The sequence below is a fragment of the Atractosteus spatula genome, chromosome 14, assembly GCF_055471065.1.
Source record: "Atractosteus spatula isolate fAtrSpa1 chromosome 14, fAtrSpa1.hap1, whole genome shotgun sequence".
NCBI lineage: Eukaryota > Metazoa > Chordata > Actinopteri > Semionotiformes > Lepisosteidae > Atractosteus > Atractosteus spatula.
The window spans coordinates 14,099,155-14,125,120 of record NC_142719.1 but is presented as its reverse complement, the minus strand read 5'-3'; the positions used below and the strand labels follow the sequence as shown (position 1 = coordinate 14,125,120).

The following is a 25,966-nucleotide window of genomic DNA, read 5'->3' as shown; positions in this document are numbered from 1 at the left end:
TGTGAGTGTGCGTGGGTGTGTGTGAATGTGAGTTTGAGTGTGCGTGGGTGTGAGTGTGTGAGTGGGTGGTGGTAACACACAGTCCGGAGTGCTGGAATAATCAATGGGATATCAGTTCACACAGTGACATGCCTGCCCTGCGGTCCCGGCTGGGGCGGGGGTCCTCAGAGGCGGGGGGGCGTCTGGGGACGGGGGACGGCCAACACTGTTTCTGTGCCTCAGCAAGGCTCAGGAATATTACAGCCATTAAACAATCGCCTGAGAAATAAATCAGCTCACGGAGAGCAGCCACATCCGCGCTCCACCGTCACGGCGTTCAGGAAAATTTCCTCTCATTGTTGCCTCTGCACAAACTGTTATCACCGCGCCAGACTCCCACCCACAGCCCCGATCACCCTCTGTCTGTCCCAGGCACAGCACTGCGCTAATGAGGTGGTGTACTACTGTAGTGTCCAGTGTGTCTGTATAAACCCCTCTCTCTCAGTGCAGTGTTAATGTACTGTAGTGTCCAGTCAGTCAGTGTGTCTGTATGAACCCCTCTCTCTCAGTGCAGTGTTAATGTACTGGAGTGTCCAGTCAGTGTGTCTGTATGAACCCCTCTCTCTCAGTGCAGTGTTAATGTACTGTAGTGTCCAGTCAGTCAGTGTGTCTGTATGAACCCCTCTCTCTCAGTGCAGTGTTAATGTACTGTAGTGTCCAGTCAGTGTGTCTGTATTAACCCCTCTCTCTCAGTGCAGTGTTAATGTACTGTAGTGTCCAGTCAGTGTGTCTGTATGAACCCCTCTCTCTCAGTGCAGTGTTAATGTACTGTAGTGTCCAGTCAGTGTGTCTGTATGAACCCCTCTCTCTCAGCACAGTGTTAATGTACTGTAGTGTCCAGTCAGTGTGTCTGTATGAACCCCTCTCTCTCAGTGTAGTGTTAATGTACTGTAGTGTCCAGTCAGTCAGTGTGTCTGTATTAACCCTTCTCTCTCAGTGCAGTGTTAATGTACTGTAGTGTCCAGTCAGTGTGTCTGTATTAATCCCTCTCTCTCAGCACAGTGTTAATGTACTGTAGTGTCCAGTCAGTGTGTCTGTATGAACCCCTCTCTCTCAGTGCAGTGTTAATGTACTGTAGTGTCCAGTCAGTCAGTGTGTCTGTATGAACCCCTCTCTCTCAGTGCAGTGTTAATGTACTGTAGTGTCCAGTCAGTGTGTCTGTATGAACCCCTCTCTCTCAGTGCAGTGTTAATGTACTGTAGTGTCCAGTCAGTCAGTGTGTCTGTATGAACCCCTCTCTCTCAGTGCAGTGTTAATGTACTGTAGTGTCCAGTCAGTGTGTCTGTATGAACCCCTCTCTCTCAGTGCAGTGTTAATGTACTGTAGTGTCCAGTCAGTCAGTGTGTCTGTATTAACCTCTCTCTCATGTCTACAAAATGAGCTACAGTGAGCGCCCCCTGTAGACACATGCCTGTAACACGGTGTCAGCCCAGTGTTTTAATGCTCTTCTCCTCCTTCAGGAAGCAGTGCAGGAGCCTGTCTCCCTGAACAGGAGGAGGCTGACAGGCTGGCAGACAGGAGTTCACTCTGAACGTGTACAGCCTGCAGCAATGCTACGCTTGATGCCCATAAAAATGTCACGCTAGCTGAGATAAGATCTAATGCTGTGGGAATTCATCTGTCTTGTCAGGGTTTGGGCAAGTGTACCGAGCCTCCCTCTCCTTCACTTCCATGACACTGATCATCACCCTCAGACCTGTAGAGTAACTGTAGAGACACTCAGTCCAGCTCCTCTGTATCTTCACATTAACACTCCATCATCATCATCCTCAGACCTGTAGAGTAACTGTAGAGACACTCAGTCCAGCTCCTCTGTATCTTCACAGTAACACTCCATCATCATCATCCTCAGATCTGTAGAGTAACTGTAGAGACACTCAGTCCAGCTCCTCTGTATCTTCACATTAACACTCCATCATCATCATCCTCAGACCTGTAGAGTAACTGTAGAGACACTCAGTCCAGCTCCTCTGTATCTTCACATTAACACTCCATCATCATCATCCTCAGACCTGTAGAGTAACTGTAGAGACACTCAGTCCAGCTCCTCTGTATCTTCACATTAACACTCCATCGTCCTCAGAGCTGTGAAGTGGCTGTATGTGGTTGTTTCTGCAGTGTGTGGGATCAGATACTCAGTTTCCAAGAGAGCGCACAGTGCGACAGACAGGCAAAACAAAGGATTTTCTCTCTTTAAATTCCTTCTCTTTCCTGTTCCGCTTGAATCCGGGGTTTTCTGGGGAGAGACAGGGGATTTTGATGACAGTTTGTTGGCATTTTATCCAGGGCCAGTTTTCAGGCAACAGCCCACGGAGCCGGAGCCGGCCCCGGGCGGGGAGTGTCGCCTGCGGGTCTGTGTTAGTGTCAGGTGTCTGCGCCTCGCCAGACTCTCCACGCCATTGTTGTGGAACACAGACAGCGGAGGACGGACGGGGGGGGGGGAGGAGGATTAGTAGGCGGTGGTAGCTGAGGGGAGAAAGGGAGAGGCGGGGCGCCGGCCGGGAGAATGACATCATCTTCTCTCTTTGAAATCAATCACGGCTCCGGCAGTGATTGGGCGCTGGCTCGCTGGCTAGATGCTGGGAAGTTCTCTTCCCCCCCCTTTTTTTTTTGAAAAAAAAAATCCTGCTTTTTTTTCTCTTTCAGTTTCGTCCCCCGCCTCCATCCCGTCGGTGCGGTCACTCCCTCCCTCTCTCTTGTCCGCGATCCGGAGCCCGTCGGCAGCTCTTGTGTGTGAGCCCAGCGCCCGGGGCGGTCGGACTGGAGGCCCATCAGCACCGCTCCCTCCCTGTTCGCTCGAGTCGGTGTGTCTGCAGCCGGTACCGGCGCCGGGAGAGACGCGGCGGAGGACCCTGTGTTCGCGAAGCGCTGGGCGTTGTAGAAGCGGCTCTGTCCTGCTCTGTCGCCGGCCCCGCTCGCTGGAGGTGAGGGACCCGCTGTGTGACTAGCACGCCGTCCTCTTACCCTGAAGCCGCCGGGTTCTGTCTGCGCCTCCGCCCCTTTTGTCCTGGTTGTCTGCGAGCGAGGTTTCGGCTGTCTGTGTCGTCCCGTGTGAAGCCGGCTCCCAGCCCACAGAAAGTGCCGTGCCGTGCCGAATCCGGTCTCGCCACCGCCCGCCCGCCCACCCACGGCGGGGCTGCTGGCGGCGCTCGCTGTCTTTGTGCGCATTTCCAGCGCTCGCTGGGTTTCGGCCGCTCTGCGCTCAGCAGGCTGCCCCTCATTCCCCCTTCACGGTATCTGGGCCGCAGCGTCTGTTCGGAAAACCCGTGAGCAGCCGGGGAGGCAAGTTGTGTGTCTGGGGGCAGCGGGGAGGGCGTGTGTGGTGGGGGAGATGAAATTGCTCGAGTTCTGACTTTCTGTCCCCTCAGCCGGGCCCGGGCTGGGCTGGTACCTTCGGGAGTCCTTTTGTTTGGGGCCGGGCGGTGTGGGTTTTGGGGTGGGGTGGGGTGGGGGGGGGGGGGTTGGGCGTGTGCCGCTGCGGGTGATGGTCGGTGCCGGTGTGGCTGGGTTTGTACTGGAGCGCCGTTGAAGATGCGCTTGGACCGGACACTAGCGGGGACGGACTCCCAACAAAAGCACAATGGTGCGACTGGTCCTCCCGAACCCCTGGACGATCCGGGGACATGGGGACGCGGTCCAGCCGCGCTGACGGGAGACGGGTGCTCTCGGCTCGGCTTGGGCTCGTCTTGCGTGCCGCCGCCGCCGCCGCCTCTCCGCCCCGGGGAGCCGGGCGGGTAATCGCGCGGTGGTAATCGCGCTGTCCGCTCGGCTGGGCTGAAAAACGGCTCCTTTCTTCAGGACCAGAATCGCAGCCGAGCTCCCCCCCCCCCCTCCTCCCCCCCCCGCGGCCGCTCTCGCTCAGTAGAGGCGAACAAAGGTGCCGGACGCGCGCGCGTCTCAGCGGCAGAGCACAATGTGATTCAGACCCCGAGTCTGAGGAGATGAAGGAGCAGACGGGCGAGCGAACTGTCCCTCCCTTCACAGCAGGAGCCGGAGGCGACACGGTACGGCCGCTCTGGGGAAAACGGTGTTAGACGCCCTGTACCTCGCAGTATGAAGTTACAGATGAAAAATGTCATTTTATTAGTTGTTGTTGTTGTTGTTGTTGTTTTCGTCGGATCACGCCGCGGGGCTCGCACGGTTGTGGCGACTGTATCGATCCGGACTCCCCTCTGATCACCCGCTGATCAATCCGGGATCGATGCGAGCGGACCGGAGCCCGTATCCGCCCTGCGGGCTTGACGGCGGCTGGGGGGGAGTTTCTCTCTGTGCGGGGGGGTCGGGAGAGTGACGCTCTGGGTGAGGCTCGCCGGGGTTCGGGGGTCCGGGCTGAGCGAGACGGGCAGGTGCGCGCTGCTCTCGGAGCAGCCGTGGGGCAGCAGGTGTGCGCGAGAGAGCTGGCGCTGCGGGCAGGTGGTCGGACAGGTTTTCTGCTGACGAGGGAGACGCCGTGGCTGAGGGTCGGCGCGTCTTTCACTTCCCTCATCCGAGCCCTTCCCGGCCGGAGAGGAGGAACCAGATCAGGCAGGCTGGATGGACGCCGGGGCCGGGAGTTCCTCTGTGGTTTGGGTGTGTCTCGGCCCGGTTCTGGCTGTGTGCTGTAGTGCATGTGAGCAGTGTCAGCCCGGTTGGTACTGAACTGTGTAGTGGTGCGCTGCACATAGACCTGGACCAAGCAGCACTTTGGCCCTAAATGCCGAAATGGGCCAGAAGTTCTGATCCCGGTCCTGGTAACCCCCAGTGTCTCAGGAGGGTTGGTTCACCCTGAATGAGCTAGTTTGCTTATTTTTGTTTGACGATCTGATCGAAGTTAAACTGGTTCCCAGTGAGTGAGTGCAGAGACCAGTGCAGTAGTTACTGATTGAAGTTGAACTGGTTCCCAGTGAGTGAGTGCAGAGACCAGTGCAGTAGTTACTGATTGAAGTTGAACTGGTTCCCAGTGGGTGAGTGCAGAGACCAGTGCAGTAGTTACTGATTGAAGTTGAACTGGTTCCCAGTGGGTGAGTGCTGAGACCAGTGCAGCAGTCACTGATGGAGCTCCTGGCTCAGCTGCCCTGCAGTGGTGTCCCCTGCTCTGTCCGCAGAGGAAGACACCCCCTCACCCCCCTGCTTCCTCGTTGGCATTCCTTGCGGAGCTGCTGGTGGAGCCCTCTTCCTGCTGGCGCCTCGCTGCTCCAGGCTGGGACTCCCGGCATTGTTCCCGTCCGCCTTCCCGCACGTGCGCCGTCTCCACGGAGACTGCAGGTCCGCTTCTGCCGCCCCCCCCCGCAGGTCTGCGCTGGTACTGCAGCCTGCTGTGTCTGTACCCGTCCGTGTCCTGGCTCCGAGCCCGGCTGCTCAGGGTGTTGGCTGGGCTCCCGCTGACCGCGCCTCCAGAGACCCGGACCGAGGAGTGGGGATTCGGGGGTGGTCGCAGGGTGGGCCCGCAGTATGACCTCTGCTCTCTCCTCTGGGCCGGTCCAGCGCTGGGGGGCAGCGATGACAAGCGTGTGCATCAGTGCCATGATCCTGGAGGACTTAGCCCAGTCTGTGTAACCACAGCACCTGCCCTTCTTCCTCTGGCTCTTTCCTCTTTTAGACCCCCCCCCCCCCTCCCTCCGACCGGCAGCAGGGCCGCAGATAATGTGGGATTAGTGTCAGTCTTTGTCCAGGGTTAACGAGCTCTGTCGGTAATAAATCCCGAGCTCTCTGAGTCGCCTGAGCCGAGCCCCGGTGGCGAGGGGCGCTGGAGGGAGAGCGTTCCCCCGGCGTGACCTCGCTTGTTGGCGCTGCTGTCGTCATCCGTTTGGCAGCGGAGCGTGCCGAAGGATCCCGATCCCAGCCTCCCGTGCTCCCGGAGGAATTCCGCCGAGCTGGGTGTCGGGTGGAGGCCACTGATGGCTCGTTTCCTCTCCGCTGTGGGTGCTGAGGAATTCGGGGGCTATGGGAAAGATCCTTGCTGATGCCATTGGCGTCCCAGCCGGAGGGGCGGGGGGGGGCGGAGGTGCAGACTCGTCTGTCAGCAGGGCGGTGCCAGCCTCGGGCATCAGCCTGCATCTCGGCAGCTGGTGCAGCCGGTTTGTAAACAGCAGAAAGGTTTATTCATGGCAGAGCCTGCTTGGCCATCACATGTTATGTTACAAGGGAACAAGTAAGAGGTTTATTCCATGCTGTAAAAAAGAAGAAAGAAAACACAATGTTTCGGCCTTGGAGCCTTCTTCAGGTGTGAGCCTTCCTCTGTTACAATAGGAGCTACAGTCCCAGTGCAGTAGAACAGTCCTGTTACAATAGGGGCTACAGTCCCAGTGCAGTAGAACAGTCCTGTTACAATAGGGGCTACAGTCCCAGTGCAGTAGAACAGTCCTGTTACAACAGGAGCTACAGTCCCAGTGCAGTAGAACAGTCCTGTTACAATAGGAGCTACAGTCCCAGTGCAGTAGAACAGTCCTGTTACAATAGGAGCTACAGTCCCAGTGCAGTAGAACAGTCCTGTTACAATAGGAGCTACAGTCCCAGTGCAGTAGAACAGTCCTGTTACAATAGGAGCTACAGTCCCAGTGCAGTAGAACAGTGCTGTTACAATAGGAGCTACAGTCCCAGTGCAGTAGAACAGTCCTGTTACAATAGGAGCTACAGTCCCAGTGCAGTAGAACAGTGCTGTTACAATAGGGGCTACAGTCCCAGTGCAGTAGAACAGTCCTGTTACAATAGGGGCTACAGTCCCAGTGCAGTAGAACAGTCTCGTTACAATAGGAGCTACAGTCCCAGTGCAGTAGAACAGTCCTGTTACAATAGGGGCTACAGTCCCAGTGCAGTAGAACAGTCCTGTTACAATAGGAGCTACAGTCCCAGTGCAGTAGAACAGTGCTGTTACAATAGGGGCTACAGTCCCAGTGCAGTAGAACAGTCCTGTTACAATAGGGGCCCAAGTCCCAGTGCAGTAGAACAGTCCTGTTACAATAGGAGCTACAGTCCCAGTGCAGTAGAACAGTGCTGTTACAATAGGAGCTACAGTCCCAGTGCAGTAGAACAGTGCTGTTACAATAGGGGCTACAGTCCCAGTGCAGTAGAACAGTCCTGTTACAATAGGAGCTACAGTCCCAGTGCAGTAGAACAGTCCTGTTACAATAGGAGCTACAGTCCCAGTGCAGTAGAACAGTCCTGTTACAATAGGGGCTACAGTCCCAGTGCAGTAGAACAGTCCTGTTACAATAGGGGCTACAGTCCCAGTGCAGTAGAACAGTCCTGTTACAATAGGGGCTACAGTCCCAGTGCAGTAGAACAGTCCTGTTACAATAGGGGCTACAGTCCCAGTGCAGTAGAACGGTCCTGCAGTCTCTCTCTCTGTGTTCGTGGCGCTGGGCTGCAGTGAGATGATCACACAGGATTAGGCAACACTGCCTTGTATGGTAAGAGAGCCAGCTGTAGCCCCTCGCCCCCCCTCTTCTGAGACTGGAGCAGGACATGTTTTCAGCTTTCCACTCGACTTTCCCTCTCTCTGTCTAGCCTGTCCCTCTCCATCTCTTTTCCCAAGTCCTCCGTCCGTTCAGCTCCCTTCTCTCTCGCCTCCCCTCTCTCTGCTGCCTTTCCCAAAAGTGCTCCTGTCACTTGGAGCTCTTCCAGTTCTGGGAGTCCAGCTGCTCCACCAGTGATGTATTTCCGGGGATTATTGTGAGGGCTTGGAGAATGCTTCCAATCCGCTGGCAAAAACAGTGTCAGTCCAGATCTCTGGTTCACTTTCGTTGGGGTGTATTCCAGGGATTCTTGGTATGAAGGCTGATATTTTGCTCTGATGTTGGAATGCGGTCCTGCATTGTGCTTGGTGACCACATAGCTGGCATTCTCAGCATAGCTCCAGCACCCTGCCTCACTGCGCCGCCCTTGTCAGAGTCGCTGACAGTCAGCTGGGCTGGTGCCCGGAGGGCTGTCGCTACAGGCGCTCCGACTGTGGGCTGGGCTGCTGTCGCTACAGGCGCTCCGACTGTGGGCTGGGCTGGGCTGGGCTGGGCTGGTGGCCGGGGGGCTGTCGCTACAGGCGCTTTGACTGTGGGCTGGTGGCCGGGGGGCTGTCGCTACAGGCACTCCGACTGTGGGCTGGGCTGGTGGCCGGGGGGCTGTCGCTACAGGCGCTCCGACTGTGGGCTGGGCTGCTGGCCGGAGGGCTGTCGCTACAGGCAGGAATTCAAATTAACAAAGCTTTTTTGCCATGGCTGATGGCTTCGTGTTGTCAAAGCTCATAAGATTAACACATCTGCAGTGCAAACAGTGCTGGACAGTTACATACAGCCGATCTAGTGCACAGACACGCTAGCTGTCAGATGACTGGCAGGGGTGTCGAATCCTGATCGTCAGCAGGTGATGTCATCCGCTCTGGTAGTTGATGGAGTTATTGACTCTGTTGGGAGTGTACATCCCTCATCCTGTTTCAGGAGCTGCTCTCCGTGTACCAGTGGTATCGAATGGGAGTGATGGTGTGTTCTTCAGCCTGTGGCGCATCATGGGAGGGTGTTGCCGATACACTGCTGGTTGGCAGCTGTGAGATGGTGTCCTCTGTCCTCTCACCCTGTAGATTGTAGGCTTGCAACATTCGGTACAGGACTCTCCTGGGCCTTGTGGTTTTCGGTCTGATCTGTCTCTGTGTTGGCCCGTCCTCTCCTCTCTGTATCACAGGAGTCAGGTCAGTGGCTGCGGGTCAGAGGCTCGGATCTGTTGCTGGGGGGACTGGGCTGTGTGTGTGGAGCGGGTCATTGTTCAGACAGGCGGAGTTACAGTGCCCAAGTCTGGCTAGACTGGAGTGTGGCTATCGGGATGAGAGTGATGAGCACTTTTGAGCAGTTTAAGTAATTCATTTGGGATCACCCCTATCCAAGCATGGGGGTCAGTTTTGCTAAAAGCAGCCGGTCAGAGCCCTGTGCTGCTGCCTCAGCTGAGTGAGCGTCCCCTGGAGGACAGACAGCACTGCAAGCCCAAGGCTGCAGGAGACCAGCTGGTTCCAGACGTTGCCGCTGACTGGTCAGCTGAGAAGAGCCCTCTGGCCAGCAGTGGTCATCAGCCAGTTTTTCTCCATTGTCATCCCTGTCCAGTCCCGTGTCTGTCTAGTTAGCTGTCGGCGACTGACCTCCCTGGACTGCAGCTGTCCTGGGGGGACTGCAGAGCCCCCACCCGTGTAAACAGGTGTCCTCTGACCACAGAGCGCGGCAGTCTCCAGGGGGCTGATGGGATAGCCCAGGTGGCAGCTGGAGGTCAGAGGGGCTGTGTGTGGGGGGAGTTATTTCCAGGCTTTATCCTGAATTAGGCACATGGGTCAGGGGTCAGGGTGCTTCACACACAGGGTGGGGGTTGAGAGCAGTCTGTACAGACGGGTTACAGGCAGCGCTGCCGGTTATTAGAGGAGAAAGAGGGCAGCTCCTTGTTTGCAGTGTGATGGCAGGAAATTCTCTCTGCTCTCTGCAGCAGTGTGTGAGCAACAGGGGTTCGACAGGAGTTGCATGGCGACTTCACCAGGTCGTGAGGGACCGATCGCGGTTTGCTGTTGTCTCCTGCTGTTTATGGGGGTGCTGTCTCTCCCCCTGGATGCACAGGGTCGTGCTGTTGGGAGTGCTGTCTCCCCTCCCAGTCCATAGGGCCGTGCACACTGTGGTGTTGGGGGTGATGTCTCACCCTGAATGCACAGGGCCGGGGTGCTGGGGGTCCTGGGAGGCTGTTCTAGCTGAGGGGGTGAGGACTGGCAGCGCACACTGTTGGAGTGCTCTCCTGGGTGACCAGGTGTTCCTTGTCAGTCTCTCTGTTGATGTGTGACTGTAGGTGGTGCTCTGCGTCCCTCCCCATGTCCCAGAAGGCCTCTGTTCTGCTGTTCTGGTGGGCTGGGGGGGGTGTTTGCAGTGGCTTCCCCCTGGACCTGATGTCACTTCCTGTTCTGGCTGTGTTCCCAAGCTGCAGGGCGTGACCTGGCTGAGCGTTTACTTCACCACCCTTGAGCGTGGAATTTTGTGACGCATGTCGTTTCTACTCCAGACTGGAGTTGTTGAACAGGCAAGTCTGTGCAAACTGCCTGGGCTCATTTTTCCCCAGAAACATTTCAAGGGATCCACTCAAGTTTAACTCCTTCCTCTCCTCTCTTGCAGGTGACCTGTTTTTTCTGCATGCAGAGCAAGTCTTCCTGTCCAGAAGGCACAGTCTGGTTGGAAGAGAATTGAGTGCACTGCTGCAGCAGTGGTGAAGAGTAGCACAGGGACACCACACAGCCATTCCTGGGGGAGATGAAGCCGGATGGGGTTGCCACGGCAGCAATGGAATCAACAGAGACACTGGAGGCAGGGCCTGTTGTCGAGGCAGCACCCTTAGGGGAGGAGCCACAGGAGCAGGTCCCGCCCCCCGAAGAGAAGCAGCCTGCCGAGGAGAAGCAGCTGCCTGAGGAGACGGCCCCCCCTGCAGCCAAGGAGGGGAACAGCAAGCTCGCGGCTGGGAAGGCCAAGCCGAAAGGCCTGGCGGGCGGCCCAGCTAAAGGCAAGGCCAATTCTACTGGCGGGAAGGCTGCAGGTGCTGTGGGTCCCGGCTCCCGACCTGGGACGGCGCAGAACCGCTCTGCGGTTAACGGCGTCCAGAAGCCCCTGGCCAATGGGGTGGCGAAGAAAGCGACCGCGGCCGCCACTGGCACGGAGAAGAAGAAGGTGACCATGGCGAGCGTGGCGCCGACGAAGAGGCCGGTTGGCTCGGCCACCGGCACCGCCTCTTCCTCCAGCACGCCCAACAAGATGGCCGACAGGAAGCCCACAGGGTCTGCCCGGCCTGTCTCGGCGCCCGGCGCCAACTCCACATCGACCAACGGCACGAAGGCAGGGGCGGGGGCGGCCCAGCCCAACAAGAAGCCAGCGGGCGGGACCAACACTGCCCGGGTGCGGCCTGGCACTGCCGGTGAGTCCACAGGGCCTGCCGTGACCGGCTTGTGGTCAGTCTGCTGGAGGTGCTGTCCTGTCGTGGGTCAGTACTGGTGAGGACCGGCTTGTGGTCAGTCTGCTCTGGGTGCTGTCCTGTCGTGGGTCAGTACTGGTGAGGACCGGCTTGTGGTCATTCTGCTGGAGGTGCTGTCCTGTCGTGGGTCAGTACTGGTGAGGACCGGCTTGTGGTCAGTCTGCTGGAGGTGCTGTCCTGTCGTGGGTCAGTACTGGTGAGGACCGGCTTGTGGTCATTCTGCTGGAGGTGCTGTCCTGTCGTGGGTCAGTACTGGTGAGGACCGGCTTGTGGTCATTCTGCTGGAGGTGCTGTCCTGTCGTGGGTCAGTACTGGTGAGGACCGGCTTGTGGTCAGTCTGCTGGAGGTGCTGTCCTGTCGTGGGTCAGTACTGGTGAGGACCGGCTTGTGGTCAGTCTGCTGGAGGTGCTGTCCTGTCGTGGGTCAGTACTGGTGAGGACCGGCTTGTGGTCAGTCTGCTGGAAGTGCTGTCCTGTCGTGGGTCAGTACTGGTGAGGACTGGCTTGTGGTCAGTCTGCAGGAGGGTCTGTCCCTGTCATGGGTCAGTACTGGTGAGGACCGGCTTGTGGTCAGTCTGCTGGAGGTGCTGTCCTGTCGTGGGTCAGTACTGGTGAGGACCGGCTTGTGGTCAGTCCTCTGACTGTCGCTGGGCTCGGGCAGGTGGCAGTGTTGAGCACTCCCTTCCTCCGTCTCCTCCGTTCCACAGTTTAACGGCTTCCTCCCCTCTTTCAGGCCCCAAGCCTGCCTCCGCTGCGGCACCCAAAACCAACATCGCACCCGGGGCCAAGCCCGACAGGCCTGCTGTTTCCAAGACAACCAGGTGAGGAGGGGGTGTGGGGCGCTGTGGGTTTGTGAGAGTCATCTGGGGCCCTCAGACCTGGGGGGCAGACTCCTTTTCCACATGGCCGGGCCGGGTTTTGCTAGCAGCAGTGCTCCTGTGCAAACTGCAGTGAGGAAGCAGAAAGTCATATTTGAACTGTTTTGTTTGGGTCCATTTGAGCCTGAATGAGATGAGCAGGAACTTTTCCATCTCCTGTTGTTGGCTGTTATAAAACCTGGTGCAGATAAGATTGCTTTTTTGATGAAGGTAACCCTTTGTCTGGGGCTATATTTGTATTTGCTTTTATACTGGGATGTCAGTGGGAGTCTGATTATAATCTTGTTTAATTAATCCAGAGCACAGTAAAGTCAGTCCAGTATGGTCTGGAGTGTCTGTCTGCTCTGTCAGTGTCAGTTGGAGTCTAATGATTATTGGGTGTTTTTCTAGTTTGTCTGTGGGTGTGTGTTGCATCTTAATGTGTCATGTCTGCAATGGCGGTGATCTCACTGGTGATACAACCTTGTATGCAAACAAGTGAGATTTGCTTTTCAAATTTAACTCTCTGCACTGCATGCAAACTCACAGGAGAAAATAAACTGCTTCTGAGATACTGAGAAACAATGACAGAGACTGAGGTGATGAAACAGCTGTTTTTACAGGTAAACCATACTGGGACTGTAGCTCCTATTGTAGAACAGTCCTGTTACAATTTGAGCTACAGTCCCAGTGCAGTAGAACAGTCCTGTTACAATAGGAGCTACAGTCCCAGTGCAGTAGAACAGTCCTGTTACAATAGGAGCTACAGTCCCAGTGCAATAGAACAGTCCTGTTACAATAGGAGCTACAGTCCCAGTGCAATAGAACAGTCCTGTTACAATAGGAGCTACAGTCCCAGTGCAGTAGGACAGTCCTGTTACAATAGGGGCTACAGTCCCAGTGCAGTAGGACAGTCCTGTTACAATAGGGGCTACAGTCCCAGTGCAGTAGGACAGTCCTGTTACAATAGGGGCTACAGTCCCAGTGCAGTAGGACAGTCCTGTTACAATAGGGGCTACAGTCCCAGTGCAGTAGGACAGTCCTGTTACAATAGGGGCTACAGTCCCAGTGTAGTAGGACAGTCCTGTTACAATAGGGGCTACAGTCCCAGTGCAGTAGGACAGTCCTGTTACATTAGCTTATCTATGAGCTGTGAAATTGCTTCGTTTAGTGCCTGGCGATCGGTATAAAAGCCTTTTAACTAATGAGACGGTGAAATTAGTTCAATATCTTTTAATAGGATGTTCTAAAAAGCTTATTGTATGTGTATCTCTCTCCTTTCCCTGCAAGCAATCCACACTAATCCGTGTCGAAATTCCAGACAGGAGTAATTAAATCTTCACAGCCTTGGTGAATTTCCTTCCTTGTGGCGACTGGGAGGAAATCCGTTCCGGAGATTGGGGAGATCTCTGACCGATTAGACCTAATCAGACGGCCCTAATCTCCCTGCCGGAAACAAGGAATTTCAGATCATGGAAGAGTACTAGCTCTTTCCTTGTATGTGCTCGTCGGGTCCCCCATGCCACCCAAAGGCAGCCTGTCGGATGGTGGAGTTTGGGGGGGGTCCTCAAATTACTGAGGTCCTGGGTTCTAGACCCTGTTGACACCCCACACACTGGATCGGTGCAGTAGTGCGATGAGCGTCAGTTTTGCAGGCTTTAGCTCTGCTCGGCAGCAGCAGTGCTTGGCTGGGACCAGACCCGACAGGCGTGGGCTGTCCCGAGGGCTGGGTGTGTGTGTGTGCGCGTGTGAAACGAGCCCGATCTCGCCTTCGACAGTGTGCACACGCGCACGTGCACACCCGCACACACCTGCCGCTCTGCCGGCGCCGTGTGTGGCTGCGGGGCTCTTCGAGATGGGGGTGTCTTGGGGTGCGAGCCTGGGATTGCCTGAGCAGAGGGCGGGGTGCCTTAAGAGCATGAGCAAGGATGACGAATCGATTCATGTCACAGCTGCTCTCCCGTCCCTCCCTTGTGCTCTCTTCCACAGCCAGAACTAATCGATGCACTATTGACCTGCCTGTGCTGTTGTGGGTTTTCACTGTCGGACCACAACCGCATGCGTTTACAAACCACTTTCTCAGTTCAAGGCCTGAGAGCTGCTGTCAGAATGGCAGATTTCAGACTTAGAGGAGAGATGGTGACTGTATGTGCTGGAGTGTGAGAGGAGAGGGGCAGCAGTGTCTCCAGTCCAGTCAGGTGTGTCTCAGTGTGTGAATTCAGTGGGAGTGTGAGAGGAGAGGGACAGCAGTGTCTCCAGTCCAGTCAGGTGTGTCTCAGTGTGTGAATTCAGTGGGAGTGTGAGAGGAGAGGGACAGCAGTGTCTCCAGTCCAGTCAGGTGTGTCAGTGTGTGAATTCAGAGGGAGTGTGAGAGGAGAGGGACAGCAGTGTCTCCAGTCCAGTCAGGTGTGTGTCAGTGTGTGAATTCAGGGGGAGTGTGAGAGGAGAGGGACAGCAGTGTCTCTAGCAGTGTCTCCAGTCCAGTCAGGTGTGTGTCAGTGTGTGAATTCAGGGGGAGTGTGAGAGGAGAGGGACAGCAGTGTCTCTAGCAGTGTCTCCAGTCCAGTCAGGTGTGTCTCAGTGTGTGAATTCAGTGGGAGTGTGAGAGGAGAGGGACAGCAGTGTCTCCAGTCCAGTCAGGTGTGTCAGTGTGTGAATTCAGAGGGAGTGTGAGAGGAGAGGGACAGCAGTGTCTCCAGTCCAGTCAGGTGTGTGTCAGTGTGTGAATTCAGGGGGAGTGTGAGAGGAGAGGGACAGCAGTGTCTCTAGCAGTGTCTCCAGTCCAGTCAGGTGTGTGTTAGTGTGTGAATTCAGGGGGAGTGTGAGAGGAGAGGGACAGCAGTGTCTCTAGCAGTGTCTCCAGTCCAGTCAGGTGTGTGTCAGTGTGTGAATTCAGGGGGAGTGTGAGAGGAGGGGGACAGCAGTGTCTCTAGCAGTGTCTCCAGTCCAGTCAGGTGTGTGTCAGTGTGTGAATTCAGGGGGAGTGTGAGAGGAGGGGGACAGCAGTGTCTCTAGCAGTGTCTCCAGTCCAGTCAGGTGTGTGTCAGTGTGTGAATTCAGGGGGAGTGTGAGAGGAGGGGGACAGCAGTGTCTCCAGTCCAGTCAGTTGTGTGTCAGTGTGTGAATTCAGGGTGTGAGGAAAGCTCGTTTTTTTTTATCTTGGATGTGACTTAAGTCTTTCTAGTGACGTGCCATAAAAACATTAAGATGGAGTGTAATGGTTCTCTCTGCGATATTTTAACAATTGTTTTTCCCACAGGCCTGTGTCTAGCACTGCCTCCTCTCGCCCTGTTCCCACGACGACCGTAGCCAAGACTGCAGCATCCTCTTCCAGCCGGCCGCCTTCTTCCAGGCCTGGTGCCACAGCAGCCCCTGGTGGCCGAAGTGCAGCATCGCAGCCCAGCAGAACTACTGCTGCGCCGGTGAAGAAAGGTGACAGAAGCTCTTCATCTGTCGTCCTCTTTCATCAGGAAAGAGGGAGACGTGGATGTCAAACAGTTTCAGCTTCGTGCTCAGAGGGGTCATTGTCTGAATTGCTTGTCTTTAATAGTTTCATTTTGATTCACAAAGCGTGAGCAGTTGACATGAAGAGAGAACAGAGAAGGCTTTGTAGTGCAGAGTTCATGTTCAATACTGTGCGGAAATGTTGCTATGTAGTTAAACTTCGCTGACTAGAGCTACAGTCCTCAGTTGTTGCCAATCACCAGGGGGCCTGCTGGCGCCGGTGCTGGATTGGAGTACGGTCCGTGTTCTGGTCTTGGTGTCAGTGAGCCCTGGTGTTTTGGTTCTGTGCAGTAATGGTCTGTATCCTCTCGTTCCCTCTCGCCAAGATGTCGCCCGGCCTGCCGCGGTACCCAAGAAACCTGCTGCCCCTGCGACCAAGCCTGCCCCGGTCAAGCCCACCAGAACAGAACCGAGCAAGCCCGCTGCTGCCGCCGGCCCATCCAAGCCCACCGCTACTGCCAAGCCGGCCGAGAAACCGGCCCGGCCCAAAACGCAGGACGCCAAGCCGGCAGCCAGCCCCCGGCACCCGGCCAGCAGGGCGGCGCTGAGCAAGCCCGCCTCGCCCAGCCCCAGGAAGCCTGTGGGCAGCAGCGCCCCCATGCCCGTCAAACGTGTCCCCCGGCCCACGCAGCCTGTCCAGCCCCTGGCGGCCAGCGGGGAGCCGGCCAAGAAGCCACCGGTGCAGGAAGCTGCCGTTGCCGTGGCCGCCGCCGTTGCCGCGGCCACCGTGGTTGTTGCGGCGTCGGCACCGCAGCCCTCCCTGGAGAGTGTGGCGACCGCGGCCGAAGCAGGGGTCGCAGCCGAGCCTGCGGAGTCACCCGCTAGCGCCCCGGAGACCCCCGTGCTGGACATCGCCGCTGCGGAGCCCCTCCAGGCTCCGGCAGCTCGGCCGCCGTCGCCGCCGTTCCCCAGCGCGCGGTCAACTCCAGAAGAGGCGGCTCCTCCTCCCCCTCCCCCGCCCTCTCAGCCGACGGGCGCGGTGCCGGAGGAGGCGGTCCTGGTCCAGGCCCGGCCCGCCACGCCGCCGGAGCTGACTGCGGACAGCGAGGAGCTCCCGCCTCCCAGCACGGGCCCGGTTCCGGAAGAGCACGAGCTGGGCCAAGAGGAAGAGCGGCACGTGGCCGATGTCCCTAAGCCCGTGGCCGCGGTGGAGCCGCAGAGACCACAGGAGGAGCTGGAGCCCGCACCAGCGCCCGACTTCTTCGGATCGACTCCGAAACCGGAGGAGGAGGAGGAGGAGGAGGAGGAGGAGGAGGTCGAGGAGCGGCAGGTGGCGATCGAGAAAGCGGACGAGGAGATCAACGACGATGACGATGAGGAGGAGAAGGACGGCAGCCAGCCGGTCTCCGTGTCGGAGATGAGCGAGACGCAGCCCACCGAGGAGGACGAGGGTGAGGAGGGCTACGCCGGGAGCGGGGCGGCCCCGAGCCTGCCGGACGTGCGGGAGAGGAGCGAGTCCGGGGGCGGCGGAGGCGCGGCCGTGTCGGAGATGGACTCGGAAGACGTCAGCTGCAGCCAGCAGGGGGTGTCGGAGCTCAGCGCGCCGCAGTCGGACGCCGGCCTGCTGGAGGGGACGGAGAGCATCGACGACCTGGGGGACGCCAGCCTGAAAGGCGCTGAGGGAGAGGGGGCGTCGGTGGGCTCCCCCGACATCGAGGCAGTCCCGGAGATCCCCGGGAACGAGCTGGAGGAAGAGGACGAGGAGGAGGAGGACGAGGAAGAGGGAGACCGGGTGTGCGACATGGAGGTGGGCTCGGAGAGAGCGGAGGACCCCCGCCAGGCCCTGAAGGAGGAGGAGGACGAGGATGTGGACATGGCCAGCGAGGGCGTGACGGAGAGCGGGCTGGAGAGCTACGGCAACGCCGACGAGGACGACTTCGCGGAGGAAGAGCGGGCCGTGGACAACCTCAACCGCCTGCGCCAGACGCCACCGCCGGCTCTGGTTCCCGCCGCAGCGGGAGGCCCGTGGGCCGCGACGAACCCCTTCGCCGAGCCCTGGGCCCAGCAGTGCGCCGGGGACGCTGGCGTGAGCGCTGATCCCTGGCGGGCCGCCGCCGAGAGCCCTGCCCGGACCGCCGCCGAGGCCTGGCTGGAGCAGAGCAGCCCCGAGGCCCAGCCCGCCGGCAAGCCGCAGTCGCTCCCCGTGGGGCCCCGTGGGGCCGACGCCGAGGTGCCCTGCCAGGAGCCCGAGCCCGAGCCCCCCGGCGCCCCGGGCCTGTCCAAGTCCAGCACGCTGAGCGGCGCCGAGCTGGCGGCCCAGAGCAGCAGCGAGACCAGCACGCCGGAGGAGCTGAAGGACTACGACAGCAGCTCGGGGGTGGAGTCCCGCTCGGAGGAGAAGCCCCCGGAGCAGCGGCCGCCGGGCGGGCGCCCCGAGGTCGAGCAGGACCTGGGCATCCACCTGGAGAGGGGCGACGACGAGGAAGAGGAGGAGGCGGAGACGCTGCCGGCCGACGAGGTCCTGGGGGACGCCCCGACCGAGCCCGCCTCCGCGCCCTCCTCCCGCTCGCGCTCCGCCGCGTCCTCGGAGGACGAGGCCAGCGACACCGAGGGCGAGGCGCAGGTCGGCGAGCCAGACCCCCGCGGTGTCGACAACCTGGCCTTCGAGAAGGCGGCGGCGGCGGCGGCGGCAGCGGCGGCACTGGGAGACACCGCGGCCGCGCTCTCGGCCCTGGAGGAAGAGGCAGCCGAGGAGGAGGAGGAGGAGGAGGAGGAGGCCAGCCTGATGGGTGGGGAGGGCGACGGCGACACGCCGCAGTCCGCCAACTCGGCGGCGTCCTACGTCTTCGACTCCAACGCCCACTCCACCACGGAGAGCTGCGGGAAGAGCCCCGGCATCTTCTCCCTGGAGAACGAGGACCAGCTCCCGGAGGAGATCAAGGAGCTCAACCTGCGGGCCGCCGCGGGCCAGGGGGACGGGGAGGCCGTGGGGCCGCCTGTCGACCTGCTGCCCCTCCAGGAGGGGGCGCTGGAGCTCTCGGCCCCGGGGGGAGGCGAGGGCGAGCAGGAGTACCTGTTCTGCGAGAAGGGGGGGTACCCCCCGGCCAGCGGCGGTGGGGTCGGCCGGGAGGGCTCTCCCCTCCCCGGATCCCCGGAAAGCCCCGCCTCTCCGCCCCCGGGACAGGAGGGCGACCCCGTGCTGCCCTGCTACGCGGCCCTGTGCGAAAAGACTGATAGCGCGCTGGCAGGTAACGTATAGACCCGCGGTCCCTTTCGTGCAGGCGGGGAGGGGAGGGGGGAGGCCCAGCGCCTCGTCCTGCGACTGTTAGTCTCTCTGCGCGATCACCCACTCCAGTCCATGGCGTAAACTCCTGTATGTGCAATAACTACTCTCGCCACTGCTCCCCCGCTGCCAGAGCGCCGCTCGTCGCCCCGTTCACCACCCGCCCCCCCACCCTGTGTTTAACCCGCCGCGCCGGCCCTGCGCTGTCCCGATGAAGCTCTTAATGCGATGAGAGAGAGAGAGAGGACTCCTCGCCCGGTTTCTCCTCCTGTTTTTACCAGGAAGACGAGCGCTTACTTTTATCCTTGTTTTTTGTAATTCCGAGCACTGCCTCCCCCGTCCCCCGTCCCCCCGTCCCCCCCCCCCCCCCACGACCCCCTTACCCACCTCGAGAATGACTTGTACCCGGCCGTGTCTGTCTGTTTGATTGTCGAGGATTTCTTTACAGCTTTGAATAAAGATTAGATATTTAACATTACTGCGGGTTTCCTGGACAGTTTGTTTGACGCAGGGGGTGTTGGGAGGAGGGGAGCGGGGGGAGGCAAGGAGGTTGGGGGCGATCCTTGAGTTCCCTGAGAGACCCTGCACCTGTTCTGGGCTCGGGCGCTGGCGCTGGGTTCGAGTCCTCGGCTGCAGAGCTGGTTTAATTTGCCCGGGCAGGGGGCAGTGGTCTGTGGGAGTGTTCAGGACGCGAGGCGAGAGTGGCCAGGTGCTCACAGTGCAGGAGCGGTCTCTCCAGGGAGCCTTGTGCCTGTTTCCTGCCTGGGCAAGTTAAAGGTGAGATGTCAGCTCTGCTTTAAGACTGGACCTGCCAGGAGGATGTGCCTCAGTTCTGTCGCCGAATCTAAGCTTCACTCCAAGACTCATTCCGATTCCCAGGCAAAATGGGGAATTTTCTGTCCCTCGGTATGATCAATACCCCCATTTTTTCTGTTAATAGCTTTCTACTGGATCTCTTAAAAAGGCTGAGGGTGCCAAGTGAAAGTCAGTAGGCGGCCTGATCAATCTGATCAATGCGGTTTGAACACGGTGATGTGTTGAGTGAACATCGTCACACACTGTCGTTTTATCATCGATTCACTGGGGGCGAAGGCAGCTGGGTGGCTGCTGGCTTTCAGATGCTGTAGGACTGTTTGAGGGAATGCGTGAGTTTAGTCAGCAGGGCTGTGCTCCGATCACAGAGGAGAGGTAGATGCACGAAGTTCTTCTCAGGGTTGGAAGCAAGTAGAGGGATAGCGTCTTGGCGAAATTCCCTACCTTTGCATTTTCACTGTATACCCTGTGTCCTTCCCAGAGTCTATCCTTGTGATCCATGTGTGTCCCTTGAGTTGGGATTTTCCCTGGGGGTGCTCAGAGCCCGTCGGCTGGGCCAGTGACAGGACACAGCTCATCAGAAGCCAGTGGTAGAAACATGGAGTCTGCAAAATGGTACTCATCGTTTTTTTTAGTTGGCCGAATGGAAAGAGTATTTTCTCTTTATTTGCATGTCTGTTTGATCTGAACCTTTTTAAAGCCCATTAGTAGCTTTATCGGTGAAAATCGGTGTGAATGTAGGGCAGAGCAGACATGTCTTAAACAGTTCACTCGGGGGGATCCTGTCACGGTGCGCTCTGTGTAGGCTCGATTTTGATGCCCAGTAAATTTATCCCATATTCCTGCAGCTGTTGCAAATCAAAATATACCCCCCCCCCCCAAAAAAAAAGTCTTAATCCAGCACTGAGATCTCACAATTCTGGCCACAAGCTCTTAGATTCACATGTTCAGGCTTTTCCTTTCTATAGGAGCTGTGCTTATCTGAACGGTGGTGTTGGGGGAGCAGATTCTGCACAGACTACCTCCCACCTGCTGGACAACCCCAGAGCAAACTTGGCAAACACTTGTATAGACATAGATGGTCAAATCTGAAAGTATAGTAGCACTAGCGATTGGCCCACAGGATCCCTGTGTCCTGGACTTGTCTAAGGGCACATGTCACTCTCCACTCACCCTAGATTCGTCCCTGCTCATTCATTACGTACAGGGGGGTGTGTGTGTGACCTTTACCCCCAGCAGCGCATGCACAGGGGAGGGAGACGAGCACTTGCCTTCCTTCTGCTGCTCTGACTGCTCGGCGCTGGAGGACTGGACCGGGCCTGGCGCTGCCTCCAGGAGAGAGGACCGGGCCTGGATCTGCCCCACAGACAGAGGAGGGGACCGGGCCTGGATCTGCCCCACAGACAGAGGAGGGGACCGGGCCTGGATCTGCCCCACAGACAGAGGAGAGGACCGGGCCAGGTGCTGCCTCCAGGAGAGAGGACCGGGCCTGGATCTGCCCCACAGACAGAGGAGAGGACCGGGCCAGGTGCTGCCTCCAGGAGAGAGGACCGGGCCTGGATCTGCCCCACAGACAAAGGAGAGGACCGGGCCCGGCGCTGCCCCCCGAGGGACAGAAGAGGGCCTGGTGCTGCTGTTAAGGAGGGGCGACTCCTGTCCTCACTGGAGCCCCTCTACTGGTGCTGCTCCTGGGACTCATCTCCCTTTGCAGACAGGCCTGCTGTGCTGCTATCTTAGCGCGCATGTTGACAGCAACGCACTTTCTTCCCTCCTTGCTAGGCCCGCTTCCCCGAAGAGGAGCACGGAGACTCGGCTCAGCCCGGCCCGGTTTCCCTGCATGGTGCGCACGCTCTCACGGCGCTGGCTGGCTCCTTTCTCCTGTTCTGAGTTTCTGCGCTCTGTTCTGTGGTTACTGCATATACAGGAGTGGCCACTTCATTGCACAAAACTGGCTCTCGATCCGAATTCCTTTATTCTTTTGTGTTGACGGAACCTCTGCGCTCTGCTTTGGCTAACCCCCCGCCCTCTCCCGCCAGCCTGTTGCACTTGCACGCTCTGTGTTGGTGTTTTTTTTTGCCTGTAGCTCTCTTGCTGTCGATCTGTCGCTCCACCCGTCTGCCTGTCTCTGTTGATCCAGGAACTGCCTGGTGCTCTGTACTGATCATAGGTGTCTTTGGGGAAGGGAGTGTGAGAGCTCTGGGTCTTCTGTCCTGTCCTCGGCCCTGGGTGTTTACAATCTGTGTTCCTGTTAATGGTGCTCAGGGGGCATCTGAGCTGTGTTGCAAAACACGTTTGCGCTCCTCCTGGGAGAGGCCGGTGCTCTCTGACAATGGAGATGGCTGTTGTCGTAGTAGCGTGGGTCTCTCTGTCCTGTTTCCTTTAAGGTGTGTGCGGTATAGAGCAGGATGCTCCCTGTGTTGGGAAGAGAGGAGTCCTTCTCAATAGGATCTACCCAGCCTTCCCAGCACCTCTTCCTTACCTCTTGAGCAGTCACCTCAGCAGGATGACCATCGCCACATAGGTGCTGGCCTTGTTGTATTCAAGCCCTGGAGTGGATCCAGGTGGAGTGGGTAGCAGTTGACAAGCTCTGATCTGCATATGTTCCTCTCTGGCATTGATGAATTAGGTCAGGGATAGCTCATACCAGTCCTCAAGAAATAGTTTTTTTTTTCAATTGTTTGCTTATTAATACTGAATAATTTAGTTGGTTTCATTCCGATAATCACAGATTCATGGATGTTGAGGTCAGAGGCCACTGAGTCTCGTATCAAGAACCAGGACTGTAGATCACCTGTTGTTGGACTGTAGGACGCCTGCAGTGCAGTGGCGCTGTTCACAGTGAATGAGTCCATGTCCTCCACATGTACAGTCTCTTAGAAAAGAATTGGTTATGATAGGGGCTGCATACTCTGTGCTGTATCTCCAGTCTTAAGTATTTGATAAAGACAATCCATTACATGTGTAATTGTCATTAATGAACAGCACTGCTCAATGTGGCCATTTTTTTCACCTAATGATTTGCTCCACCGAACCTGGCATGTTGGTGTTATTGTTGACATTTCCTGGTAGTGTGGAGAGCAGGAAATCCTGTTGTAATTCCATCATCCTCTTTATCTGTACAGACACCAGGAATAGGTGATAGTCTCACATCTAGCTCCTGAAGGATCACACTCATCTCCTGCTGCTGTTGTGTGTTGGCCATCCTGTTGCTTGCCTGGTGTCTGTCTGGACTCACCCAGGGCAGCTTTCTCTCACTGCCTGCCCTCTATTCATCTCTACTTAATTTTTTCTCACCTTTCCATCTGTCCCTCTGCCTGAGATCCTCCCTCTCCCTTTGATTCTCCTTTCTCTTTGCCTGTGATCCTTCACCTCCCTTCATTTCTCCTTTCCCCCTGCCTGTGATCCCTTTCCTCCCTTACGTCCCTCCCTTCATCTTTCTCCTCCAACACTTTCCCAAGAGATCTTGACTGTTCTGCAGGCGGGGGGCAGAACGAGGGCGGCCACCTCCTCCGATGGAGCCCTGAACTCCCGGGAGGGGAGCAGCCGCAGCCGGAGGAGCAGCAGCAGCAGCAGCAGCGGCAGGGCAGAGAAGCCCCGCTGCACTGGGAGGTCCCATGCAAGGAGACGCAGCCAGCATGTCGCCAGGAACAGGAGTGCAAGGAGCAGCAGCAGAACAAAACGGCACCAGTGGCGGTGCTCCTCTCGCCGTCCTCCGCGCTCAGCACCATCTACGAGGCCATGGAAACCACAGACGAGGAAGAGGAGGGAGAAGGGGTGTGGATCCGGCGGGAGGAGGCAGAGGAGTGTGGGGAGCTGCAGGCGGCGACGGGGAAGGAGGAAGACCTGCACAGCCAGGAGCGGCCCGACCCGCAGCGCCCCCTGCTGGAGCTGGACTGGGTCAACAAGGCGGAGATGGTCCAGCAGCTCATCAACCAGACGCTGCTGCTGGCGGGGGAGCGCTGTCCCCTGCTGCTGCCCGGCTCGGGGGGCACGCTGAGCCCGCTGGAGTCGAGCCGCTGGCCCGAGCTGCTCTCTCCGCTTGACCCCCCCGGCGCCAGCATCACCGCCGTCACCAGCTACTCCCCCGAGGACCACGGCTGCAGCCAGGGCGACTGGACCGTGGTGGAGCTGGAGACTCACCACTGAGGCACGGCCGGGAGCACGCCAGCCATCAATACCTGTTCATCACTGATCAGTAACCTGCCGTTCAGGGCTGCTCATTTCAGCTCATTCACTTCAGTTCTATTCCAGTCCATAAGGGAGTTCATTCTGCTACAAAAACTGCAGGAAAACCTGGAAGCATCACTGATTGATAACTTGGAATCATCTTCAATCAAAAGACACGCCACTGAGCAATATCCTTATCCATCACTGATCAATAACCGATAATTCACCCCTGGTCAGCAACGGAGTGAAAACCCACCCTACCACCAATCGGCAACTTATTTATAATCACTACTGGAAGGAGGGAGAGCAGTCGGCAACCAATCAATTTCAATCTGAAAACTGATCAGCAATCAATTTGTCTAATGTATAATCTTCAGAACTGTCAATTTGCAGCAGGAAGCAAAAGCCATCTGAGTGATCTAAGGAATCTGTAATCAGATGAGGGCTGTCTGCTCTGGCTTCCCTAATCAACAACTGATATGGTTTTGGGCTGGAGACACACCTGAGATCCATCAGCTATCAATCGTCAATCAGGCCACAGGTGCAACACCTCATCCTCCCGGCGTGAGGTGACATCTGCACAGAAAACATGAATCACTGCCAGCTGGGGTTCTTGATAGTGTTTACTTTAATAATGTGTTTTTTTTAATTAATGATCATCTCTTATTGAAGGATGACTCCTGCCTGCTGGACTTGGTATCAGACTTGTCTTCCTTTGCAGAAGGAAGGATCTCGGGCAGAGAGTCGGAGCCTTGTGCTGTTCGAACAGGTAGTGAACTAAAAAACAGAGCTGAAGCCTCTTGGCAAACGGCTTAAAACATTAGTACTGCCATCCCGCCGACAACACTGGAAGTGGGTTTTGGGAAGAGAGAGGTCGAAGGTCATGCTTTAATTTGGCTGGGCTCTGAGCGTAACTTGAGAAAATGAGAGTTTGAAATTCTTTCTCCTCTCTCCTTTGGGAGGGAGATGGAGGGATAGAGGCTTCATCTGTGCTGTTTTGTTGGCGATGTGCTGTAGAGGAGTCTGTGTGTGGGAGGGCTCTTGGCATTCCAAGGCCATGACATAATTTCCTGGGTCTTTCTGTCTGAGGGGACGCTGCGGTTGCTGATGTCATAATCGGAACAGAGGAGTGGAGGAACAAAGGGTGAACAGAGTGAGGGGGAGGGGAGAGGAGGATGGGCTGTGTTGAGAGAGAGAGAGAGAGAGAGAGAGAGAGAGAGAGAGAGAGAGAGAGAGAGAGAGAGAGAGAGAGAACACTGAAGGGGGGGGAGAGAAAAACAGCTCATTATCTTTATGGGGCAGCAGTGTTTCTACTTCTGAAACAAGTTAGCAGATTTGAATTTTTGCCAATGCATAGCCCATGTCTAGCTATTGAAGAATTTGGTTGGTGTGGACTGGAGACAGATGGGCACAGTGGGAGCAAGAGAGGCTGGCTAGGCCAGGGCTTAGTCAAAGGAGAGGGGTAGAAGGAGCTGAGAGTGGAGAGAGACGTACGGGAGAGAGAGAGGGAGAATAAGGGGTGTTCGGTACCTCATGGGGGAAGAGAGGGGTATGTAACAATGAAGAAGGCAGACAGCTGGCCAGCCAAAGTTTCTGAGAACAGTGGGATTGGTGTGTGGCTCAGAGAGCTAGCATCTGCAGCATGCGTCAGCTCTGTCTGCAGCATATTTGCTTTCTCCGCATTTGTATTTTAATATTTTTACTCCTGAATGCAGCATGTTCTGTGGTTAATATTCTGTTTACAGGAGTTGTGCCTGTTGAAGCAGCTATTACATTTTTATAGCACTTATTCTTCAGGAGACTCGTATGGTTTTTGTGCCAGTCTGGATTCAGGGATGACAGGATACATTTCAGGGATACAGTTCTGAAATAAGTTGAGCATGAAATTCAGGTTTTAGACAAAAGTCTTGCCTGTTGAAATGCATGTTTAAATCCTGAGCCTTGTTTCCAAAGCTACAGGAAAGGTTATCTCACTGCAGATCAGATGATGTCTATGTCCGTTCGGGATTGTTTTCCCACTGTCAGTACTCCGAGTCCGGTACCAGGGTTCTTTAGCAGTGATACTGTGGTTCTGCTCTCTGTAGTGCTTTAGACCATTGAAGAATAATGGTCAGTGAACTGAACATTTTTGCAGAGTTGAGCTGCTGTAGTTTCTCATGGACTCTTTTTAACAGAAGAATGATGCAGAAGCAGTTTTCGAAACCAGTGATGTATGCTGGCACGCTGAACCAGGGGCAGTTGTGAACTCTGGAGGTTATTCACCTAAATGACAAGAGTTTCCACTTTTTATCTATTGCACTATTTTCTCCCTAATTCTGTGGATCTCTGTGTTTTCTCCTTTTTTGTTCCCTACTGTTTTTGACAATTGATTCAAAGTGAGGGAGCAACTGGCCAAGTCAGGGATCAGTGAGGCC

The 25,966-nt window shown here is 56.9% G+C and overlaps 2 protein-coding genes across 2 annotated transcripts; both read left to right on the top strand.

Annotated features, from left to right (window-relative positions):
* Positions 1–2,710: 2,710 nt before the first annotated feature.
* prr36a (proline rich 36a) lies at positions 2,711–19,050 on the top strand. Its single transcript, XM_088932553.1, has 5 exons — positions 2,711–2,963; positions 10,143–10,932; positions 11,722–11,809; positions 15,105–15,277; positions 15,676–19,050. The coding sequence occupies exons 2-5, from the start codon at positions 10,278–10,280 to the stop codon at positions 18,546–18,548; spliced, it is 3,789 nt and encodes a 1,262-aa protein (XP_088788679.1). The 5' UTR covers positions 2,711–2,963; positions 10,143–10,277; the 3' UTR covers positions 18,549–19,050.
* Positions 19,051–22,790: 3,740 nt separating this feature from the next.
* Positions 22,791–23,631, top strand: LOC148820712 (uncharacterized; the record flags this gene model as incomplete). Its single annotated transcript, XM_088933395.1, has 1 exon — positions 22,791–23,631. A coding segment is annotated over one exon (741 nt), but the record flags the coding sequence as incomplete, so codon positions are not given.
* Positions 23,632–25,966: the final 2,335 nt, after the last annotated feature.

Bases quoted from the DNA above. Each gene is read 5' to 3' on its own strand.
- prr36a (XM_088932553.1), top strand. From the start codon at position 10,278: ATGAAGCCGGATGGGGTTGCCACGGCAGCAATGGAATCAACAGAGACA. The intron at 10,933-11,721 runs GTGAGTCCACAG...CCCCTCTTTCAG, and splicing joins GGTGCGGCCTGGCACTGCCG to GCCCCAAGCCTGCCTCCGCT. The intron at 15,278-15,675 runs GTGACAGAAGCT...CCTCTCGCCAAG, and splicing joins TGCTGCGCCGGTGAAGAAAG to ATGTCGCCCGGCCTGCCGCG.